The sequence below is a fragment of the Tauraco erythrolophus genome, chromosome 5 (assembly GCF_009769465.1).
Source record: "Tauraco erythrolophus isolate bTauEry1 chromosome 5, bTauEry1.pri, whole genome shotgun sequence".
Taxonomy (NCBI): domain Eukaryota; kingdom Metazoa; phylum Chordata; class Aves; order Musophagiformes; family Musophagidae; genus Tauraco; species Tauraco erythrolophus.
This window is the reverse complement of record NC_141469.1, coordinates 7,074,982-7,100,737: the sequence shown is the minus strand read 5'-3', so window position 1 is coordinate 7,100,737 and position 25,756 is coordinate 7,074,982. Positions and strand designations below refer to the sequence as shown.

Genomic DNA, 25,756 nt, shown 5'->3' with positions numbered 1-25,756 from the left:
ATGTCGGAGCATGTTTTCCTGAGGTATGAAAACCTCACCAGTAAAATATGTGGCTTTAAACTCGAGTGAGATAACACATTCTTCCAGCAAAAGCACCCCGTGTTACTCCTTACAGTTATAACTTGAGGAAACATGACTAAGTGAAAGGGGATTTTTCTGAAGCAGGTTTTGCATAGCTGAAAGTGCTATTTCAAAGAAAGTCTTGTAATAGATGTGTTGTGACTCTGATGGTTATCAGGAAGACTTAATATGAAAAACTCTCAAATAAACACCGGAAAATACAAAAAGTGCACTTTCAAAGCATAGTTTTCTGTTGTACTTTGAGATCAACTTTGCAATCTGCAACCAGCAAAAAACTTCAAGGAAAGAAAAAGTTTCATAAATGCAGGTATATGGATTTTATATTTTATTGCACAGCTTTAAAAATTGCACAACATATAACGTATGCGTTCTTTGCTACCTACTTTTCAAACGTAAATTTTTATTAGAGGTAAAGACTTAAGGAAAGCATTTGTGCAGGTAAACAAGCAGATTTCTGTGTGTGAAATAACAACTGCACTTTCTTTGTTTTTTTATTATTAGTTTTGTTGTACTCGCTCTCAGTGGATCTGGAACACATTCCAATGATACAGTAAGCAGTGTGGATACCACCTGGCATATGTTTATTCCATTCTCTTTCTACTTCAGGAGGGAGAGCCTGAGCAGTGCAAGGGCTTTGTTCTATTTTTAATTAATTTTATTGAAATACTGAGTTATTTAAATATGTGCATTGATATTGTGTGTGTGTGTGCCAAACCCTGGCCATTTTTATTTCCTGCACAAATCACCCTATTTTAGAAAGTTTCTGCAGTAACGAGAAGCAAATCTGCTGATGAGAGTCTTCATCTCAAGGCTATGACCAATCAGTTAAATACAGGACTTAGTCCCTTGAGCATCCTGAAAATAAAAAGCGGGGACATTGAGAGTGGTTTGCCAGCCTGCGGGAAGCCAGCACGGGGAGCAGGGAACAGGTAGCGATCCCGCAGTGCCAGGCAGGCCGGCAGCTGGTTTTCGTCCTGTTTGGAGTTTCCCACACAGTGAACGCTGTGCAGCCAGGGCAGTGCCTCAGCATCATCCAGCCAAGCGATGACAAAGGTGTGAATAAGCGAGGTCAGGTCATGTTTTGCCAGACTAGATCAGAGTCGCCAAGCAGAGAGGAGCAAACGTTACTCATTGGGCTTGGCCATTATTGTTCAGAAATAGTGGAATATGTGATGTGTCTTCCAACTAACTTACTGCATCCGTTTGTAGGCGGCCGGATTTTCCAAACATGTAAAGGTACAGAAAAGCTTCTGACGTATGAAATTAAGATGTTTTTGAAAAGCATTTCTAAAATTCCCCACCTCCTAGGAGGAAGCGATCAGCCATCCAGAAAGTGACATGTTTGGAGATATGCCGTGTAACACTGGCTTAGGAAGACAAGTTGAGGAGGGGAAGAAAAAGTAAAACGAGGGGAAGAAAAGTAAAAGTCATTCTCTTCTCCTTCATGTGTAGTATAATTATGGCTGCTATTTTCATTGCTGCCTACCTTGAGTTGTTGAAATGAAGTCATTGGAGTTTAGGGAAGGGTGTCTACACACACATGCATGATCATCGGGCCTTGGCCAGTCCTTTTACTTAGGTCCAAGTAACCAAGGACCCAAAAGTGATTTAAAAGCAGTTCCCAAGTCATTTTACAAAGTAATACCTGTTCCTGTCTGCTGCTGTTTACAGTGCAAGCAGTCACATTTGCACTTACTACATGGATGACAAGAGCTTTTCAACGCTGAACATCTTATCATACATGTTTACATCAGTCATAAATAAAACAGGTAGAATTAAGATATTTTTCCCCTTCATTACTCATTGTCTGGACTTGGCTAAGGGAATTTTTTTTTTTTTTTAATCATTTTCTTACCTATTTCCCAAAAGAGAACACTCAAAACAAAGTAGTGTTTTAATAGCACTTACTTGTTTAGGTTACAAGTATAAACCTTTCCGGAAAGTCATCCTGGCACTGGATGACTTTAAGCTCCAGGTACCACATTTCTAGCCAGAGGGAGGGTTTTAAAACCACAGTTCTGAGCCTGCAACCAAGCTCTGAGCTCAGAGATTCTCACCAGGTGTGGCCCTGTGAGATTCAGCAGAAGGACTGCTACGCTTGGGAAAATGAGACCAGACAGAAAATCCCGTTAGTGTTGTTCCTTTCTTCTTGCTTTGGATTCAGGTATCATCTAGCAGAGATTCTGGACATCTCACAGAGAATTTCACTGTCAAAAGTTGTATTCACAGGTGTCAATTTCTGGGGAACAGACGAGGGAAAACATTCTTTCTGATTGATTCAAACTGCAGTTTCCTGTCTTCAGCAGTCCTCCTTGGTCTCAGCAAACCATTTGGCTGAAGATTGGCTTTTCTAGAAAACAATCCCTGTAATCACAGCATGCATCAAAGTGGCTCCTGCTTTCCTTTTGTTCCCTCTCTTAAACAGTACAGTAATTGAACCTGGATGCTGCTAAGTATTTACAGGAGGAATGAAATCATAAAGTTACAAACCATGAGGAGTCAGATATGTGACTACCCTCTTAAAGCACGTCCTTTGACATATCTGGAAGGAGGATTGGTATTTTTGTCTTTTAAATATTCCTCCTACACATAAGTCCGCCATGCATTCTTATAAAACAGAGAATGTTTTGGGCTGGATGCTCATTCCTTAATAGTTCTCTTCTGTGGAAATACTTCCCTGTAGCATTTTAAATGCATATGTCATCACAGATCTGTCCATGTACTCTTCCTGCTGCTGTTAAATGATACAAGCATTTTTTTATCGTTACCTACTAATTTGAAACCCATGCATGACTGACGTGGAAAAAAGCCTGGTAAGTGGCACTGCTGTACTCACTCTGCTTACCACAGCACACTTTGAAATCTGAGAAAAATACCTGTTTTAAAGGGAAGACATTTTGAAAGTTCTGACCAATGAGTGTGCCATGATGATTAACCATGAAAGCATGCGGGGTTTAACAAGTAGGAAAACCTGTAATCTGCGGCAGAAGGTCATGGGCTGAGCATGAGGACACAAGGAAAAGCTGAACTTTTCAGTAAAAAAAAAATAAAAAATCAGGATGCATGAATCAAGTGAAAGTGTCACTTCTCCACTTGGAAGCAATGCTTTTTGATTAACAAACTGACTCGGATTACTGTGCAGTTCCTATCAGCAGTTGTTCCCGGAGTAGTACAGCGTACGAGGTTATAGTCAACCAGTCGAATGTTGTCGGTACAGTCAGCCCACTGAGTACTAAACTCTGTGTTATTAACCAGAAAACACTCAGGCAGGGGTTTTGTCATGAATTTCACTGGAGAAGGGTTCTTGCCCATTATGGCTACTCAGCTGGAGTCACTGGAAGAATTTCTGTTATTTGAGCAAGATCACAGGCATGCCTCCACTGAGGCAAGCAACTTTGCTAGATTATTTGGAAGATGTCTTGATGTTGCATTTTTTAGTTTTGATAATATTAACACAAACAAATTATTCTTTTCCTTTCTTGTCTAAGCTGGAATTTAAATGTGGGAAGTATTTATCTTGGTCCTGCTAACTTTGAATTTTTATACAGGATATTTAACCTTTATTTGTATTTTGTTGTGTATCTGCTTTCCTAATGATACAGGGGTTTGTCACACTTTATCAAAACGTGTTAAATTACGGTTGTAGAGATTGAAAGCAGTTGTCTAACACAATCTTTTTCAATATTATCTCTCTGCTAGGTGCTGTTCTAGATGAAAGCACTGGAAAGGTGGTGGTCGTACAAGACAGAAATAGGGTAAGTTTGTTATAGGATCATAAAATAGAGAAGTTCGTTTAGATAAGCCTACTCTATAGTATAAAACAAAGATCTTTTTATTTTCATTCCAGTCCAAAATTGTCATAGTTAACTTGTGCGTTTCTTGGAACACATCTATCAACAGATTGCCATATTGCATTGGAAGGAAAAAAAACAACTTTGGAAATCAACAGCTTTGTTGTTAATTATAACTGGTGATTGAATCAGCAGAACTAAGTATCCTTTCTGCTTTGAGTTTCCTCTTTTCTCCTCTAGCTGACTCAAGAGTCCCTGGTCTTGTGTTTGGATCCATGTGGACCTCTGGAAAACCCCCATGGCTCAAAGCAGATGTGGGGAGAAGGATTCTGATTGTGTTTTGTTTTGAAAATTCCAGGCATATCTGTGGCTTTAAATAATCAATAATATGGTCGGCCACGACCTGGAGACCACCTTTGTACAGCAGGTGTAAAGGTCATTAATTGCTCATAAACTGAAGTGCTTGACCTCACTACTGAGGATGCCAAACCAGAGAGTACTAATGTGGTGATGGCGGGTGGTGTGATGTGGCTCGAGGTGACCAACCATCCATCACTGGTAACGTCTTCCAGCCTCTATCAAGTGAATGTAGGTTTTAGCACAGCAAGTGCAGAAGGCTCACAAGTTCATTAGCAGTTGACTGTGCTATTCCCTTTGCAATATACTTCGCTTCCATTACGCTTTCGTTTGCAAATTAAAATAAAAATGTCTCTACTACAGCGAGATTAACTGCAATTTCAACATGGACACAGTCAAAATGTATAGACATAGACTGAAGTTTACTTGGATGCATCATTTTCCTTTTATATTGTTAAAACTATGCCAGAATCTCACTGGGTACGTTTTTCCGTCTTTCCTGAAAGAGCTGCTAAATGATTTCTTCTCAGGACACAAAACATTACTGTGGTTCATTTAACTATAACACAGTTAATGACCTTCAATGAAACGGTGCTTTCGTAGGCAGGTTCAATCATACAACATGTTGAATTTGCAACACAAGAGTTCAGACGAAGAGAAAGACCCTTTTCTTGTTTCCTCTAAACTATTAATTTTATATTTTTATTTACCATAAAGTAAAATTTCAAGAACTCTATAGCAGGACCTTCGGGCTTAGATTCAGTAATAGCCAATTAAAGCATAAATCCAGCATGCAAGCTTTAGGCTCCAAAAGTGTTTCTGGTTCTAGCAAGTCTCCAGGAACAGAACAGCACATTATAAACTTTAGGAATGCTACCTTTATTTTTCCTTTTATGCACACAGAAGTTATAAAACTGCTCGCTTACCTTTTCGGATCTTAAACAAGCCTCAGAGTAAAAACAGAAATTGCACATTTTGCATATTTAGAAGGAAACAGAAATTTCCTAAGCCCAGGAGGCTTAAGGTTTAACTTCTTCACAGTGTGGTTCTGTTAAAGCTCACCCACAGCCATCTGAAGTGCAGATACCTCTATCCAGTTTTACAGTGAGACATCGGATGCTGTTCGGGTTCTAGGGCCAGTTCCATACTCACCTGGCATTACCTCCTTAGTCTCTGGCCCCAAAACACGAGAGGACGAGCTCAGCACCACTCTTTCCTCCAGCTCATTCTGACAAGCAGCATGGGTATATTCCAGGCCAACTCTTTCAGCTTACCTTTCCAGAACAAAGCTAACAGCGCAGTGTGTGAGGAATGTGAAAAGAAAAAAGTGTTTGCTTTCAACTCCTCTCTGAACAGCTCTCTGTTATTGACTGGATAAAATTAAGTGCAAAACCTGAAGCGTGTGAATACCCACGCATTTCTCGTGCAGTGAGCAAATGAAGTATCTCAGTGCAAACAAATTGGCTCAGACAGTTGTTTGCCACTGTCAGTTCCACCACTCCTCTCCCTTCTTCCCCACAAAATGAAAAAGTTCCCCGAAATGGTGACTTTTAATAGAAATTATGTTCTGAAAGCTTAAAAAAAAAAATTAAACAGCTAGTGGAATTTTAAGAGCTGTTTGGGTTTAATCGTGAAAGGACAATTCCACAGCACACAAAGATTTCCAGGAACTGAAAGCAAATCTGAAAGCCAACAGACAAATGTATGTATTTTCCATCTGCACTATTTTTAATCTATTACTTTAAATTTCTATCCAAGCCCTTTAAGAGTGCCCAGAAAAGAACATTTTCCAATGTAGTCAGTGGGGTTTCAAATCACTGGAAAGCATACAGCTTCCCTCTCTGCTGCATGTGCAAGAAAAGGCCACCTCTTTTTTTTTTTTTTTTCCAAGGCATACCTTTTTACTGCACTAATTTCTAGTTGAAGGTTAACATTTTCCTACATAAGCTTTTAACAAGAAAAGAAATAAAAAGAATAGTACATAGATGTGAAAGTAAAGCCTGCAAATCTTGAAGCATTTGCAAGAGGTGTAGGAACTGGGACTGCTTTACCAGTATCAGTAACAGCACCGAGTCTGCACTTCACATTCAAACTACTGAACTTTATTGCAATTCAATAAGTGCTTCTATACATAAATCACACACCAGGCCTCATGTTTTGTATTCCATAAAAACAAACGACAAGTTACACTGAATGGTTATTACAGACACACAAAGTCATCTTAAAGCCAGTGCAGCATAGAACAGTCCTACAATCATAATACCTGTTTGTAAGATTAAATATAAATACATTTTGTAAAAGCCAAACCCATGGAAGTGGAATACATCAGTGATTAAATATAAGATTATATAGTCTATAGCAGCTTTTTTAATATTCAACTATTCTATCTAGTTATCTCTAGTTAGCAGCAATGTTGTCTAATGACTGTTAGACAGTTTATATTTTCGATCAGCAGATGTTTTGTTCCAATATTTCATACAGACTGTAGGTATCTCTGACCATCACATTAGCAAGAACAAGTTAAGTTCCTTCTTAAAGCCTCAATGATGTTTGTAAGAGTAATTACAATACTGCAACTTAATTAATACTTCATTAATATTTGTTTCCTCCCATATAGACTCTAAACGCGTGGAAATTTCCAGGAGGTCTGTCTAATCCAGGCGAAGACATTGGTAAGTCCTAGGATAACAGGTCAGACGTCAGCAGAATTATAAAGATATTAACAGTACTGAAATACATCATGACCCACGTCGCTCCTGTGACTAATTGCTTCTTTGAATTAATGGTGAATGGATGAGGTGACATGATCCCACGACCTTAATGGTAACGGGGTAACGTTACGTTCGGGGCAGAGGAGCTTTGTATTTTCTAGCGTTGACCCTTTTCCACAGTTTCTCCTAAATGAGTGCCCGAAGCAGCTTATTTTTTGTAGGCTTGTTGGATGTGCTGTAATATGAGCCAAAAGTGCAGAGGATTAAGGTAATCAGCATCTAACCCAAATAAAACTGAAACAGCGAGCTCTCGGCTCACACTGGAATCCAGGGCAGGGAGCTCAATGACATGCTGAGCAAAAATTTCCAACTCTCCATTTTTATGTGCAAACCAGAAATAAATACACTCGCTTCCTTCCACCCTTCTTCATTTGATCTGTTTAGACTAAGAGCTCTTTGGCACAGGACCAGCGTTAAGTGCAATGCCTGAGCCTTGTGGGCACCTACTTCCAACCGGAGACGTAAGGCGCTTCTGTACTAAAAAACAGTGCTGGTTTGAGGAAACCCATCATTCCTACCCAGCCCAGCACAGGTGATGATGAGCACTGCTGCAGTGATGTTCAGAAGTGAATGAACAAGGGTGTTTATGAAGAGAGAGAAAATTGTGCTTTTTCTACTCACCCTTGAAAACTCTGAGCCACAGACTGGTTAATTCTTTATACTTTAGTTATTAGGTGGGTCTTGTTTTCCAAAGTTACATTTGCTCACGTTAATTTAGCCCCACATCAGTATTCAGGTATGAGTATATTCTTCCAATAACTCAAAAATGTGCAACTCAAAAAACGTTGCCCAGAGCACTGCAGCAGCTCTGGCAAACTGGGCATCAATTCCTGACTGTTTCATAGCTTAGAAATACCAACTATTTTTAGCAGTCTCCGTACAACAACATGTGAAGGGCTTATTCCTGTTCATTACTTCAGCACATGGAGAAGGCTTCTAGTTAGTGGGTATGGCTGAGTTGTAGTTTTCTTAACTCATGAGTCGTGTTTTAACTCTTTTTGTCAAATGCAGTGATAGGAATCAAAGTTATTTGCTTGACAATGCAAATACATATAACATGGCGAAATGGAGTCATGTTTTCAGAAGAATCCATACGCTGTGTTCGTTGTCTAGCCAGGCTCCCTTTCACCCCAAGGAGATGCCAGAGGGGTTTTTGTACTGAGGGAAAAGAATGCCCAGCACTGGCAGCAGCTTCCCCAGGGGAATACTGAGTGAGCCAGTGGCCATTCCTCAGATAACAGGTGAGATGATGGCTGGAGCCTGGCTGTAGGTACTGAGAAACACCTGAGAGGAAGCAAGTCTCTGACAGCTCCCCTCCTGCCACTACTGAACTATATAATAATAAAAGTTACTACTCTCTGCATCACATCTTAATACTACATGAAGATATAAATTAGTGAAGCATAAAATATAACAGAGCTCAGTTTTGCTGGTTTTAACCTTACATCAAACCTTACAAAGTCACAGTCACTCAAGGGACTAAATTTCAAATTACAATTAAAAATCACAATTACAATGCTTGAAGGTCCTGTGTTTATATGAAGTGACAAAATACACAGCTGCTTACTTTAATAGGTACAAACTGACTTGCACAAGTAATTTAAATAGTTTCATAATAATAATAATAATGCGGATCAAGCAAAGTGCACACATTTTTGTACTTGAATGTTTCTGAAACTCAAGCCCTAGTGTTTCTTCTAGTTTAACTGTCATTATATATTTATATATATGTAGACGTTTAAATAAAAGGGAAACAGGAAAAGGCACTTTATCTAAAAGCAAACCTCAAAGCTTAAACAAAATCCCTAATTATTTCATTTTTCTTACCTTAGCCTGCCTCAGCATTCCTCATGATCTCACTGGTTTACCTTCTTTGACCACTTCTGTGTAAAGTCGGCCCCTTGCCGAATAATACAGCCACTTGCCATACGGAGTCTGCTTCACAGCCGCTCTTGGAAACCAGAGGACCACAGAGGCCTCTCTGGGCAACACAAAATGCCCCTCCCCAGGGGTCAGTAATGGTAAATGAGTATCTTCCCCCGTGTACTTCTTCCCCATATGCACCAGGCCTTTAACCAATTAATTCTGTAATAAAGTCACAACCAGAAATTTTCTGCAGGCACCATGTATTCATGGGTCTCCAGTCCCACAAGGATCTCTGCTTTACACGGCTCATTCCTTTGCAAGATGGAAGTTGAGCCAAGGCAGAAGTACGTGCAGAATCAGGGCCATTAACATATAGTTGTTTGGCCTCTGCTGGGTACATAGTTTTGGTATATTGCTGGCCACTGTATGTCCTGAAATTATTCCCAATATTTGAAACTAGCCCTAAAAATGTCTGGTTTGTTCACATCTGACAAGTCAAGATGCAAGCTTCCGTAGGAAAGCAAATCTCTGCGAGGTCTTGTAAAATGTCTTTTGCTTTTGCAAGTAAGCCAACACACTCATTTCTTACTGGAAATGAACTGAAGCAGGTAACACTGCCAACAGCTATATGTATTTACCACTCAAACAAGACACAACTATGAGTTTACATAGATTTGGAAAAAGTTAGTATTCTACCTAGCAGTAGTTACCCCAGGCAAGTAGGATTTGACTTGACTACAATGAAACTGCAGAATTTGGGGATGTAAGTGGAGTATCAAAAAAATCTCCTTTGGGCTTTTCAATTTAAGTTACTACTGAAGAGAAAAATCTTCTCTTTTGGAAGAGACTGCTGGATAGATGGGTGATTCTCTGGCCGTGATCGCAGTACACAGCCCCTCCAGACCCTTGAACTCACGGCTGCTTTTGTAACGAGGAAGGTTAACATCTGTATCACTTTGGTTGATGCACACAAAATGGAGGCAGGGTGTTTTCTGCAAGAACAGGCTACGTGCTATACTGGTATTAGGGCGGATTTCCAATGTCTCTGGACACTTGAGATACGTTTTGAACTGGGCAGAAGCAAGGAGAGAGACACAGGCTGAGACTCAAAGGACTGAAAAGAGGGTGCAGCGCTGTCTTGGATTAAGAGACCGGCAGAGCCAGCGGCCATCAGAGTGTGCTTCAAAACCACACCCTGTACAGTATTATCAAAAGTTTCTTACTTTCATCATTTTGTAGGATATACACAATAAAGGCACGTAGCAATTAATTTAGTTCAGGGACAAAAAAATCAGCTTATCCTCGTGTTGAAACAAACAGGCTTACACCCTGCAAAGCTTAGGAAGCAGAACAGAGAACGCTTTGAGTTAGAAATTTTCAATGATCAAAAGGCTTAAAGAGTGTTAAGCTATTCTTCTACGTACTGTAAGGATTGCTCTTTCCACCTAGGAGACACAGCAGTTCGAGAGGTGTTCGAAGAGACTGGCATTAAGTCAGAGTTCAAGTCCATCCTAAGCATAAGACAGCAACACCAACACCCCGGAGCCTTTGGGAAGTCGGATCTGTACATCGTCTGTCACCTGGAGCCCTCCTCCTTCAACATCAGCTTCTGCCGGCAGGAGTGCCTGAGGTGTGAATGGATGGACCTCCAGGAGCTTGCTAGGTCCAAACACGCTACTCCCATCACCAGCACCGTGGCTAAACTCCTACTTTACGGACAGCGGGAAGGGTTTGAGAAGATTGATATAACTGTGAGAGAGTTTCCAGCTCTCTACACAGGGCTGTTCTATAAACTGTACCACAGGGAGCTGCCCAAGTCCTACAGAAACATTACATGATAGCAATACATTTCACATTTCATTATAGAAATAATTTAGTGTTATTATTGTAGTGTTATTTAGACCATATTAAAATTATCCGTGGACTTATTTTTAGGTAATGATTAGAAACTCTATTCTCTTCACAAGCTATAGAGATATAAATTATTTTTAAAGGTAAATACTGCTAGAAGTGTGCATCAGATTTGTTCTCCTTTACTCCATAAAGCGAACACAAGGTAAATAGAATAGCTCTAGATAGCTGTCTAGCAGAAAATCAAAGTGCTAATGATCCTGAAAATACATTTTCCAAGTAATTTTACCTCCACACTCACTGGCACAATAGGTTTAAAGAGCAATATAAAGACAGCATGAAACTCATGTTTTAATCTGGCATCTGCAAAAGTAGTTAATATCAGCAAATAATTGCTTGTATTTTTGATACTTTGGAGAGGAGAAGGAAACTCGACGTCTTTAGTGTGGCATATGTGCTCGGAATCTGCCATGACAGTCAGCTTTTGGCAGACATGGGAAGAAAAAGAATAGCTTTCTGTCCAGGTCCAGTTTTTGGTCCAGGTTTGTACTGTCCAGTTCTTTTCAGTGCCACATACCAATCAGAGTATTTCCGTGATCGATAAGTGTTATAGTTATTAGATTCCAAACGCTCAAAAAAGAAACATTCTTCTGTTGCACATTTCTAAAAGGGAAAAAGAAAAGGATTGTTGGTATTCCAGCACAACAAATCGATTCTTCAGATTCATGGGACTAACTTACCAGGAATCTAGGTTAGCAATACATTTGATTTTAAGAAATTCACATTAAATGTTTCATGGTTAAAGAAAGAGTTATTGTTACAATGCTATGATTCATTTATTGTCTTTAACACAAACCAAGAAGATTCTAGTTTGTTTTCACTATATAATTCTTTGTTCTGATGTGAAACTCAGTCAAACAAGTGAAGAACCCTGTTCCTTGGCGCTTACTGATAGACTCTGACTTCCAAGCTCAGCAGTTTTGTCATCTCATCCTAGATTATAATCTAACCAAAAAGAAAAGCAAGATGTGAGAGAAAAGGGAGTATTTCTTTTGCCTTCCTCAAACCAACCTTTTTATCAGTTAGAAAAATAGTATGGCATAGGTTTCAGCCTTTGCCTATTCTTTTTGAACTTTGAAGTTTAACCTTCCTAAAGCTAACTCAAGTTCATATTTGTAGCGCTCTGGAACGGTGGCAAGCCTGCATCTGTTCAAGATTTTTTAAAATTCAGAACTTTTAAAATAATTTTAAGAAAAGATCAGACGTGGCAAAGAGGTCTGTTCCACATAGAAACCAAGCATACTCTACTAGTGTTTAGAAGTACATCTATGAAATTATTCTGCTTCTGGACGTGAGTCTTCAAATACAACTCCACTTACATGGAATTAACATGCCTTCACACCTACAAATAAAAAAGAAGGTGGTTCTTTGCACAACGGGTTAAAGTTGAGCAGTGGAGGTCTTTCCCGTAGGAAGTTATGGTTTCCCCCAGGTTACATGTATTCAAGTCACTTTAGGACAAGTTCATAGCAAAGAAATTCACTGAAATTTACTCAATAGGTAAAACCCATTCTTGGCTGAGAAGGCCCCAAAGCTGAGACTGGTTGGAGGCTGGGAGACCAACACAGGGAACTACTATATACGTCTTTTCTTATACACTGCCTTTCATCACCATCAGATAGAAGATACTCAGCTGCATACAAAGCCCTCAAAAGGTATGCCTGCTGTCAATGAACACAGGGTGATGTACTTCCTTCTGCCCATCTTTGCACATGGCAGAAACCCCTGCTCCCTCGGAGTGACCACACTGAAGAGAAAGACTCTTAATTTTCAAGTGATCCCATCACTATCAGTGAGATCATGTCAGGTAGGCATTGTCTATTGCAAGACTTTAATCCGCAAATTTTCTTGGATAGTTGTTCTTGCCTGGGGGACTGAAAACCAAGCTAATTTAAACTATGACTAGTATTTATAGCTGTTCATAAAAAGAAAAGTTTCTTCACTTTCTGAAATCTACCACCAAGAAACCACAGGGTTCCTCTGTATCGAAAATGTCAGGGGACGTACAAACAGCTTAAGTAAGATCTCATTCTATAGGAAGAGGATGACTATTGGTGTTTAACTGCACTTATCCCAAGGCATATTCACAATGGCAGAACCCCTGTCAGTGGATAACATCGCTCTCACAGCTGTCACTGTGGCCAAACTGCCTGCGGAACCAGTGCTTGAAGCAAGAGAAATTATTTTCTCAAATACAAAGATGGCAGAAGTTCAACACTGCAGGAACTTACTGGAGGCGGGGTAGGGGGGCACCTTCTTTTCATACAGACCATCTGTCAGTCCATCAATTTAGTCATACTCATTTACCCAGAACATTTTTGGGAAAGCCAGAGAAGGAGAAAAGCTAGTCAGTAAAAAGCAAGCACGTAAAATCTTGGAGACGAGACAGGGAACGTGAAGCAATTCCCTAAACGAGCAGGTTACTCTTTGTTACAATCTTCTGTTAATATTCACAAATATATGAAGTATCCAACTAGAACTAAAAAGCGAGCTTGGAACAACTAGACTTCACACAGTATGCGTGAAAACAGAGAAGAGCAACTCCCCGTATATGCCAAGTTTCTGTAGCTACAAGCACTTAAGTAATTCAAATGCAGTCTGGAATAAAGTGATCTGTCTCCATATGTCTTCAAATAGAAGGGTTTTTCCTCCACTTCAACCATTTTCAGATAAGAATTTTGTTTTCTAAGGAAAAAAAACTTCTAAGAGAAAATCCATATGCAATTTCTCATTTCTGTAACTCACAAATATTTTTACATTTCAAATAGCAGAAATCAAATTAACGATTTTTATATGATTTGTATTTTAAATAATCTTTTCTCAAGAGAAATGGTATTTTAATGCCTTTCCTTCCAGCAATGTGAAAACATGCATTAATCATCTCAAGCCACAGATCCAAGCATGAAATGGATTACAGCAGTCTTAAGAGGGCACGGAAACCATATAAAGAAAAGAAGCATTTAAGAACAAACTTTAAACAGAGTTTAGGCAAGCTCAGTACAATTGCCAAGCTGGAAATTCTGGCAAAGAGACCATCGCAGCCAGCTCAGACCTCGCCTTCTCCTCCCACCCAAAGCACTTCTGGAAGTGCCAGGAGAGTGTGTGGCACACGGGTGGCACAGGCGCTGGGGAGGCACCAGGCAGAGCATGGACTCTGAATGCTGCAGCACCTGGTTTCTCCATACACCTTCCCAGGCAGTCCCTCTCAGGTATGGCTGTGGAGCTGGGAAGACAGATCGGATGCCTAACACTGGCAGGGACCGAGTCTTTACAACTCTACTGGGAAGGAAACAGCTTCCAGTAAGCCAGTGGTGAATTTGTGTGGTCACCACAAGACCCCATGTACAGATGAAAGGCAAATTTTCAGGACTTCCTCTCCTATGCACTGAATCCACAAAGTCAACACAATCACATTATGCCAGCTAACTAGTTTTGACATTTTGGACTCAGATTAGGAATTAAAATTCCTCAGGTTTGCTCATTCTCAAAACTGAAAGTGGAGGAGTTAACCTGTAACTACCACAGTGGATGGAGTATGACCCCAGAAAGGGGGTGATCCTATTTAGCCTTTTCTAACTACGAAAGGGCCAGGAAATGAAAGTTATTCTCACAAATATTCTTGTACCACAGTTTTAATCCATAACATCAAAACAGAAGAATTTCCCTTCAGCCTGGCAAAACCTGTCCAGTCGTCACGAAATAACATAAGCACGACAGACAGAACGAACGGGTCATATCCTTAAATGACAAATCATTTCTCGTGAAATGTAAAAGTTAGTCAAAAGAGCAATTCTGCCTTTCACAGGAAATTTTGATAAATTTCTTCATGAAATTAAACAGTCCAACACATTTAATTCCATAAAGTGAAAAAATTTAATTATTACAATTAAACAAAATTGGAAAGTCAAAATAAGCCATACCAGAAGTGAAATGTTTCCATTTTTTTATTAGAAATCTGATGGAATAGATAATTTTGGCACAAATATTTTTAGTTAAAACAGCATTTTCCCAAGGGAGGTTTGGACTAGCTGCATTAATAACCAGCCATTTCCTCCAGTGACTGAACTAGAAAAGATTACCTCTATTCCACAACGACTGAGTCTGTTAGTAAACAGAGAGCATGAAGCTGCTAAATTAAAAGCCGTATCATCCGGCTTTCAAGACAAGAACGGGATCCACCGCACCACCACACACATCACCGGTGTAGACAGTGATATGCTGACTGTGCAATAAATCATTTTGCAAAACCCAACTCGGAGCAAACCATAAAGACGTGTCTCAACAAAGTAATGACAAAACCATCCAACTAGATGAAAAACAAGATTGAATAATAATTTGCAAAGGTATTTTTGAAGAAGTTGATATATTTATAAAACACGGACACTATGCAAATTGATCCTTGATGCTGAAAAGTAATAAAAAAGAAGAAACAAAACAGATGTTAAAAGGACAGAACAGTACTTGAGTGACTAGTGGATTAGAAATTAAAGTTCCACAATGTTTTAAAAGAAACAACCGAAGGTTTCAGCAGATACGCATCCATGTGCGCTGACGAAATCACTTCACCGCAAAGATTTCCAGCGTGTGCTCTTTCAAAGCTCTCACTGAAACACAACACTGCTTGAACTGAAAAAGAAACGCTGGCAATTAGGAACAGTTTCATGAATGTGTTTATAGGCAGAGAACAGTAGAGGCACAATTGGCCACAAACTCTTGGAAGTCATGGTACAGAAATCCTCATGGAAAAAACAGTGCCTGTGCTGCAGAGAACAATCACGAAACTGCAGAAGTACTCATTAGGCTGAGGAACAGAATCTTAAGAGTAGAGTTTTCACCTAGGAATAGCAAAAAGGAAGAGCTGTAGAAAGTAGCGTTTGCAGTAAACATGATTCATTTCCATAAATGAAATAATGCAGTAAACATAATACTCCTTTCCAGAAACAAAGCAAAACAAAACAAATATTTTATAAGCTCGAGCGAACAGCACAAAGTGACCCAACTTTACCAGGTTTTGAGAGAGTAAGTAATTCCGAGGGAACGGCAGATACTTTCCAGACACATCGCCTTACAAGAACTACGCAGATAAAATTGCTGCATATAGCTACAAGGGAAGCACGTTCTGCAACCAAAACCCACCACGCAACAGTAGGTTGGAAATCCCAAATATAAACACACCCAGGGGTTTGTAATTTTACAAGTGGTGTTAAACACCCTATTCTGACCATTCACTGTTGCTCAGGGTAAGAAGGGCAATCGCAACGGGAAGCTGAATGCCACCACACCAGCACCACAGGAAATGCCCAATTATCCTTAATTCAAGAATAGCACAGTGGACAACTAGTCACATTTTCTTCAACTGAGCTGTCACACAATATCTGAGTAAATAACGCTGTAACTTGAAACGGGTTCTTTAACTTTACTCACAGGCATAAACAAAATGGAATTCCTGGAGCCAGAGATGCGCGGTGCTGAGGAGCACACCGGTGATCCCTGCTCACGTAAAACTGCTGAGGTGTTTTTCTTTGCCTTCAGAGGCAGAGGCAGAACTGAGGGGGATCAGAAGTAACTGCTGCAGCCCTTGGCATGGGTCTTTCATTAGCTGCAGTTCAGCTGGGGTTAGGAATTCACTTTATTATTAATACCTGTTAGTGGTGGGGACTTCACAGCTCTGTTCACCTTCTGTGCTTCAAGACACTAAAGCATCAGGAATTATTTCAAACTAAAATTCTAGTAGGATGCCCTACAGTGGTACTTCACAAGTGCCGAACGTTTATCTGCACTAAAGGTGACAGACAGGGATGAGAGATTTACAGCATCTGCGTCCCATAAGCAAAACGAATGTAACTGCAGCTCTTAAAGCAAAATTTGTTCTCTAGCTCTAGGAGACCTTATTAACTTTCTGAATCTGCTAAACATATTGGCTTTAAAACACAGTTAAAAATTAAGCTGATACCAATAAAACGCATGGAGTTTAAAACTAGTCTCATTAGAGACCAGTATAATTTGCCTACATTTAATAACTTTTTTTTTTTTTCAATTTTATCATCACATTTTCAAAAATGTTTTGTTTGCCCAGTTTTCTAGTTTGGAAGTATACTTGACCAAAAAAAAAAATAAATTGATTCTTTACAAAGAGGAAAACAAGAAAATATATATACAGATTACTATCAAAAACGTAACAGTTCAAATTTTAAAAAATTGGCTTTACTTCCTACTTTAAAAGGGTCTTTACAATCACTTTGTGTGAAAGTAAGTGGAAGAGGAAAATACTCGTGGGAGAAAAAACAGAGAGACACTTTATTCTTCATTTGTTCTTACAATTTCCTTCTGTACATGATCACTACGATTTTTCTATCTCAGGCCATTCTGGTTAAATTTTGCAGCTTCTAGGTGAGGGCATCTCTTCATAGTTCAGTTAACTGACGAAAGCTATGCAGAGCTAATTTCTCCCTGACAAATCACACACAGCGAAGCTGAGGAAGTCCTGCTGGAGGCGAGGTTACTCAGTACAGAGTGAGGAGAGGACCTACCAATACAGACAGACACATATAAACATCAAAAAACCCCGCTGCTTACCAAGGCCAGCAATCTGCCATCCTCCTTCATAGCCAGAAAGCGATTTGCACTTACACCTTTGATTGACACCACTCCTCTCTCTTCTGCTTGAAGTTGCAGCTTGACTGTGAACAAGAAAGACAAAAGTAAATTTTCACAGCCATCACATCTCTGCAGTTGACAGTGAAGCCCACCGATTCAAACCTAAACCCAGAGAAAGTCTGAGCTCCAGCTTGCAGTGAAGACAGTAAACTTTCAAGCTCTAGCTTTCTGATCCCATTTTTCATCACATAAAATGCTTATTACAAAGTAAGTAGCTATTGTCAAATTGGCAACAATAAGCGTGAGTTATTCTTCTATCCTTATTTCACACAAAAGCAATCTAAAAACCCATAAAACTCCTTGAAGGACCACATACGGCACGGTCAACTGCTCATAAAAAATGGGAACTTTTCACGGCAATTTTCTTACGCAGATATTTCTTAACGTTTAGAGAAGAGCACCAGACATTGAACGCACGCAATTCTATACAGCTAGATTGTCAGAGAGGCACAAGTTGGGACTATGACTGAGACCATTCAGGACCATATCACTCACTGAATGTTCTAGCAGTTCCCAACAGAAAAGTATCAATTAGTTTACATCATATATCCAACGAGTGGTTAGAATAAACAAACAGAAAGAACTGCGAAAGTAGATGAGGATCGCAAAGACATAAGAAATGGTGTTACACAAATTAGGAACATGAAAAGTGGGTTCATTGGAATCGATTATTCTCAAAAAATGGACAGTCATGGTTTTTTGAAACAATATCTAAGGTCGTATCACATAGCTTTTAGCTATTGCCTGTGAATGATCACAAAATCTACACTGATTTGTCTGGCCACAAATCAAATTCAGTAGTTTAGATTAACAAACAAATGTTATCCCCTTTGCCCACAGTTTATTTCAAGCTGGAAGCCAAAAGTGGCCTCCACCTAAATCCAGAAGAGCTTTGCTATTTTTCTTCTTTTTTCTTCCCTGATTTTTCCGGTCATTGCATTCAGAACGAGAAATGAATCAAGCCTTTAAGCGGTTAAAACAGCGCAGCCAGGAAGTTGCATCTCCGCTGCATTTCAGCCTAACCCTAACAGGAGCATCTATGACATTGTACCTCAAAGTCCAGGTTTTTCAGCCATTAGCAACACAGGATGGGGAATACTGCAATACAAGAAAGTACACCAAGTACCATACAAAAGTCCACCAGACACCTTCTACAGGACTTAGGTATCTGCAGCCCAAAAGAAACCTAAACACTGTTGGAACTGCCATTTTTCTGGAGAAGAGGAGGAAAAGGAAGTGAAGAACAGGTTGTCCTAAATCTCACATAAGATCCTGTTGCATTCCAACCACTTTTAGAACATCTCCCTCTGAAAATCTAACTTCGATTATTTAAAACATCACTTAAAAAGGGCAAAAGGCCCATACGGCAACTCAAACAAGCTCTTTAGATCACTTGCAGTTTGAGATGTGGTCCTTTTCCTCCCCTTCACAGAAGATGTATGTCCATTCCTTGCAGCTCCATCCCATCACGCCAGCTTGCACAGGCAGTACAATTCAATCTGATTTCTACTAAAACCAAACACAACTATTTTGGTATCAGTAGAACACAAGAAAACGGATCTCCCAAAATCGCTAGGCTTCCCTCTATTCTGGATGGCCATTATTTCCAGTGAAATGTGCATCTGCAAACCCTCTCACCTAAAAAATAACAATTAGAAGCAAGCCCAGATGAGTACTATTTTTCTGTGCAGTACTGTGCTTTCATCTATAGTTCCACTAAACAGGGATTTTTAAGAGCAACTATACTGGCTGGAGCACCTCTCCTATGAAGAGAGGCTGAAAGTGTTGGGGTTGTTGGTCTGGAGAAGAGAAGGCTCCGGGGAGACCTTCTAGCAGCCTTCCAGTACCTAAAGGGGCTACAAGAAAGCTGGAGAGGGACTTCTTACAAAGGTGTGTAGTGATAGGGCAAGGGGCAATGGCTTTAAACTGAAGAAGGGGAGATTTTGATTAGATCTAAGGAAGAAATTCTTCCCTCTGAGGGTGGTGAGGCACTGGAACAGGTTGCCCAGAGAAGCTGTGGATGCCCCATCCCTGGAAGTGTTCAAGGCCAGGTTGGATGAGGCTTTGCGCAACCTGGTGTAGTGAAGGGTGTCCCTGCTTATGGCAGGGGTTTTGGAACTAGATGATCTTTTAGGTCCCTTCCAACCCAAACCATTCTATGATTCTGTAACAGCAAGCAAGATCATTGCAACACAGGCATCAAAAATGAGGAATAGTTGAGAAACAGCTTCTCACCTTGGACGTATAAAGACAAAGATGACTTTCGCCAAAGAACTGCAGCAGCTAAAGAAGGAACATGCAGAATGTTGCAAGCTGGTACTGGTTATGTGTCCATGAGATGTCCAAACGAAGGACATGACTCATCTGGTGCGAGACTATCGGTGTTTTCAAAAATGAACTAGACTGGAATTTCTCCTTCCTTCTGCTTGCATCCCAGAAATTATTTCGGGAATTAGTTAAAAACGTTTTCTATTTGAACACACTGTGCAGAGATCTGACCATGATAAAAACCCAGCTAGAAGAACCAACAGCTGTGCTCCATTCACTCAAAAGTACTCAGCCAAGGAGCTGCAGCAGTTGGTGTTCGCCGATTTCTCTCTTTGAAGGGTTCACGAGAAACACACACCTGGTTGTGAACAGTAAGACTGGTGTTACAGCTTAGTGGGGAACGTCTGATGGGCAATACTGGTATACATCACCTCACACACAAGCTTCATTCACCTACCTGCTTTTGTGCAGTATATAGTTTGGTTTTTTTTCTGTTTAATGACGCAGTTTTAAAAAGCTTGACCTTTTAAGCCACCAGAACAAACACTTGAATTGATCACAAATTTTGGAGCGGGAGCATCTCTGGAGATTCAGATGAAGTTTGCGGTTTATTTGGCTTTTTGTTGTGGCGAAAAAAGAGATTTTTGCAATGCAAATGAAAACTTTCTTGGTTTACTTCTGTTGCTCCTAAAGACAGGACTGAAGAAACTCCAACAATAAGAATACCAGGAACATGAATTATTTAGGATAATTGCTGCAAACCCTTTTTTAAGCATTAGAATTGCTTCATCTAATTTTTCCCTAGATACAGACAGACATCAGTAAGAGTTCCTCATAAATCCACTAATTTCTATACACAACTGAAGCCATATTAATACAAATGCTGCACTCTAAAGAAGCTAGAACAGTTTCTTATAAATTACGTGGCCGTTGCCATTTTGCACAAAGGAAAGAAAAATCCAAACCCTCTCATAATTCACTAATAACTCCAGACTTCCAAGGAATACAGAAACCTCTGTAGTCATAAAAACTTAGGTGAAATGTTTAATTTCATCCCAGAATGAAGCATCCAAAGTACAGTCCTCCTGAGTCACTGGGCCAAAATCAGACTTTTGAACAACTTCAAAAACCTTCAGTGCAACTCCTTGCCCTCTGGGTAAGCAAGAATGTGGAGAAGTGCTCTGGGCAGGGACTGGGGGAAACGGACTTTTGAGATGTGCCCAAGCATACAGCTTTCACTGCACACTTAACAAGAAACAGCTGCGTAAAATAGCTGAAAAGTAATATTAATTACTGCAGTATGGACTTATTATGCTTCGTGACTTTCTCTTGACAAAAAAAAAATCCACATCAACTCCTACAGCATCATACCAGGCCAGAAGTTCAGATTCTGTAAAAAAAAACTTTTAGTAAAGGTTTTTAAGGCCTGTAAAAATATTTGTGTAGTCTGGAGATGCTTGTGAAAAGTGTTACTCTTAAAAAAAGGAAAAAAAAAAAAATTCCTGTTTTCCTGCAGAGTTTGAAAAGCACCGTAATACTGAAAGCCCCAAAAGCAAAATCAGCTTCACTGGATTTTCCTCTCCAACTTGAAAAACACACAAATAAATAGAGCCAGAGTAGTACTGTAAGTTTTTCACACTTCAGCATTATTTTATGACTTTATTAATGCAAAGTAAAGTATTTGCCACAGTGTTATGTTGTTCTGGAGATGCCAAGACACAATACAGCCTTCCTGATCAAATACATTTTGACCATGCAGTCATCACCAGAAGCAATCGTTTTAGGTTGAGCTCGACGCAACTTGATACAACCAGTCACGAGAGAAACATAACGCTTGACACTGATGATCCGTATCTTTCCCAGCCTTGAGGTCACCAACAGCAACAGTTCAGACACAGGCCATCATTCAGATCTACTTGTAATACTTGTTTTTGGCATACTTGAACCTCAAAACCAGATCCATTAAAGTAAACTAATTAAGAAGTCTGTAATCCAAAAAAGTAGCACGAAAAAAAAGTAGCTAATTAACCAACTGAGGGCCAAAGGGGCACGTTTTCGCAGTTATTCCGGCAGCCCTTCGGGAGGGCCCCCCTCCAGCACGGCAGTAAGTTATTTCACTGTTCACATTCCTAGCATGCCCTTCAGTTTGTGACGAATGCCAAGTGCAAGGCTACGGTCGATGCCTGCTGGTTTTGTGACAACAGAGAACTCGGCACGCTGAGAACGTATTGAGGACTGAGGCTAAGACATCACAAAGTTATGAATTAAAAAAACATCCTGTCCCAATGATAACCCACGCGACCTTTATGCAACTAAAAAGGACTCAGTAAAGTTACTGCTACTATTAAGACTTTCTTTTGTATCTTTTCATAATAAGCTGAAGTATGATTCTCTTCCTTTTTCTGCCGAGTACGAAGAAACAAAGTGCAAGATATACAAATTTAATTTCATGCCAGGGTAGAAACTCTGAGGAAGAAGGATAAAGTTGTATCTTTGGGGAGATACAACACGGCTTAGAAAACATGAGTAGAATAAAGTTAAAGCTCTGAACTATAATTCAGGAGACGGATTTTAAACCTTCCTCTGACACAAACTTCTAAAACTGTAAAAGTATCCTAAATAAAACTCTCCTTTGAGCCATTTCCTTGTTCCTATATTAAGCACAATCACAAACCTGTTACCTGAACAAATAAATGGGTTAACAAAATACAATTTAGGAATATAACAATACGGTCCATAATACTACACCAAAGATTTTGCCAGAAGAAAATAAAAAACAAGCCCAGAAGCAGCCACCGTAGAGCCCTCTGACAAGCTGTGCAGTTACAGGCACAAAACCACACGTGGCATTGTAGATGAAGAGAGAACAAGCCACATAAAGACAAAATTCTCAAACCAAAATTAAGTTCATTAATAGGTATTCATAGCCTGCAGGACAGAAGGCATCAAACAAATTTTTAGTCAGAAGGTGATTGTTTAAAAGCTACCTAGCTCAAAAGCAAGAAATGCCTACGAATGTTCCAACTATAGGGAAAAAATATACAACAGGTGACAGTACATGATGAGCATATCTCTTCTTGCTCACCCTGCCTGTGACATCAGGAGATCCCATCACACTCTTCTCCTTGGAACCACGTTTTCCAATTCCTCTGTCCCATAATAAACACGGGAGTAAAGTACCACCATCCATGCCGTGGCCCTTCCTCAGTTAACTCACTCATACAGCAGCAGCATCACCATCCCTCCGGTAAGATCATAAAACTTCAGTGTTCAGCACAGGAAAAACATGTAAACGTACAAATCAGAAATTATTAATTATGGGTCCAGAGATATTGGGTTTTTTTAGTCATTCTGTTTTGATACTGAGCTTTTCCTCAAGTTTTGCAAAAGGATTCCCATACCAAAAAAAAATCACAAGCTGTTTGTTATCCTCTTGAACTGCAAAATGCTTTTCTACAGGCAGACTGCCTCCAAATCCTGTCTCCAGCTGCTAACTGAGGGTGGTGCATACCATTTCCAGCACATGGGAATTCTGCATCTTACAGCAGCCGTGCTGAGGGAGCTCCCTGAGCCACAGCTCTTCCACCAGGATCCCTGGATCCTCTGCATCTCAACGCAACAGTCGAACCAGAGAACATCAATGGTTTGTCAACAGTTTTTCACAGCAAAGTCAGTGAACCACAGCTGAGCCAAAATTGAAGACAATTAAATCCTGTGAAAATTTTGACAGGACATGCAAAAAGAGTCCTAACTCAGCACTCAGTTATCTGACATTGTTACAGCTATCATTAAAGATCGTTTTATTTTTTATATATTTATTTACATGTGTATATACATAGCCTTCTAAAGCTGTAAGGGTAATCTAATACTCAGAATTTCCAGATTTTATCTTACAGTCCTATGTCTTCTTGCTTGTAACACCATCTACATCTCTATATGGCAGATTAACCAAACAGCTACATTTACCTAAGGAGATGATCATTAACTAGGAAAACACATCAGTTTGCACGTAGTTTGAGTAAACCTACTATGCCTTCCAATAGTATAAAAAAGGATAGAGGGGGACATTTTTTCTTCACAATACACAGAGGCTGTGTTAAGAACACATGCTTGCTGATGTTTTGGCTGAAGAACAATATAAGCTACAGCATAACCTGAATTTCCTCTGAAACCAGTACAATTTGTGGCATTAAAAGATGTTGAACCACACTGCAACATGCACCAAATTGCCTGGCAGAGATTATTCCCCACCTCCCACTACACACAGTCCTCCTGGACAAACAGAGCTGTTCTGTATATACACACAAATGACTGTACAAGAAGAACCTGTTTGGTTTTTTGCCAGCTTCCTTTCCATTAACACAGGAAATTTGCAGGTGCACTCTTTCCAACAGTGACACTCAGGGCAGAGAGATTCTTGCCAGCATCTGAAAGGCGGTCTTCCTTCTTGTTGTAAGACAATTTACAGAAGATCAAGCCTCTTCAAGACCCCTGATGTATACATTGAACAGGTTCAACAGTTTTGGGTAGGTGGTGGTGGTTTTTTTTTTTAGATCAGGTCCTGATCCTGTGATATGTTAAATAAACACTGACAAAACAACACTGGCCACACTGATGTGCTCCTTTCCTGCAGCCAGAAGTACTCTGCGGGCAGGAATTTCTGTGTGCATTCCTGTCGTCAGTGGATCGCAGACATAAAACCATAGTTACACAGACATGACTATCCCTCTTTCACAGGGCATGTGGTCAGGATAGATCTGCAGCTTGCAGATTAAACTAGCCAGCATATTTGAGAGAGAGTTACAAATGGGAATTTATTTCACAATTTGGAGAGGTTTTTCTAAGAATATGGAAGTTGAAAAGTGGTATTTAATAGCATTGTGGTTGGCGAGGTTTCAGACTTCTGTTATGAACTGAATATTCCCCATCTTTTCTTAAAGAGCTCAAAAAAGTACTTCCCATGCAGTTCTGCATACACTAATGGAGAAGAGATTTTTATGGACGAGTAGCACAATGCAGACAGAAAAGGTGACAGCAAATGTGGAAAACACAGAAAACGTGTACATTTCCAAAAGTTCTTTTATTGCCCTGAGCGCTAGAACTGAAAAATTAAATGTACAATGAAAACTCTAAAGTCCTTTTACAGTTCTCCCAACCCAGCAAAGCTTTTGTAATGGCCAGACCAAATAATACTGCACTAACTTAAACAGTCCCAAATGGTTTTGTTGCTTTGCATCATAAAGGATTCGGCCAAAAAACTCCTCCGAAATTGGTTTATTTAGAAGATCTTGGCAAAATCTAGCAACTTAATACTTTAGAAAAAGAGAGCTGCACATTTTGGAAGTTACTCACTGCTGAGCTCGTACTACCTTTCTCACACAGTCCCAGTCAGACGGCCATCTGTTGGCAGCCCCGCGGAGCAGTGCTGCCAGCCTCCTGCATCCCAAGCCCTTTGCCTGGGGCAATCGGTGTGCACAAAGCTATGTGTGACATGTTATTATACTCGTAGCAGCTGCATTGGCTGAAGATGTTCTGGGGCAGGAGTCTGCCACAGTATCACTACAGAAGAGACAAAGCAAAAGGTCATAGTTGGGAAAGAAAGGGACAGAAGCACATTAGGAAAAAATAAAAGATTGAGACTTAAAGCAGCAGCGAAGAAGGGGCAGATAAAGCGTTCAGTACATGAGGGTGCTGTACTAGAGCAAGAGGCAAACCTCTGCACTTCAAGTAGGTGAGATTTGAGATGCATTAGCCAAATGGATTCATAAAATCTCCATTTTCCTACTCCTCCACAAGGAAACAGGAAATCTAACCACTACAGCAGAGAAACCCTAATAAAAACCAACCATGAGCTCCTGCCTTTGGATACGCTAACACAGCAAACACAGGTATGATTAAAGCCTAAGCTATACTTCCACTATAATCCACCTCGTAAAGATGCCTACAAACAGACTTCAGTACGGACTAAAACCACGAGCGCCCAGCCACGGTCTCAGAATCACACAAAATTCAGGTTGGAAGGACCCTTTCTAGTCCAGCCTTCTGCTTGAGGGT

The 25,756-nt window shown here is 40.0% G+C and overlaps 2 protein-coding genes across 2 annotated transcripts in view; one reads left to right on the top strand and one right to left on the bottom strand.

Annotated features, from left to right (window-relative positions):
* Positions 1-10,704, top strand: NUDT6 (nudix hydrolase 6). The gene is made up of 5 exons (XM_086611970.1): positions 1-40; positions 3,224-3,292; positions 3,781-3,836; positions 6,847-6,901; positions 10,319-10,704. The coding sequence occupies exons 1-5, from the start codon at positions 1-3 to the stop codon at positions 10,702-10,704; spliced, it is 606 nt and encodes a 201-aa protein (XP_086468096.1).
* Positions 10,705-11,194: 490 nt separating this feature from the next.
* Positions 11,195-25,756, bottom strand: part of FGF2 (fibroblast growth factor 2) — a 28,747-nt gene continuing 14,185 nt past the window's right edge. The window contains exons 2-3 of the mRNA XM_086612132.1: positions 17,354-17,457; positions 11,195-11,380 (exon numbers count right to left, since the gene is read on the bottom strand). Coding sequence (XP_086468258.1) covers positions 11,195-11,380; positions 17,354-17,457 — 290 coding nt within the window. The remainder of the gene's footprint in view (positions 11,381-17,353; positions 17,458-25,756) is intronic.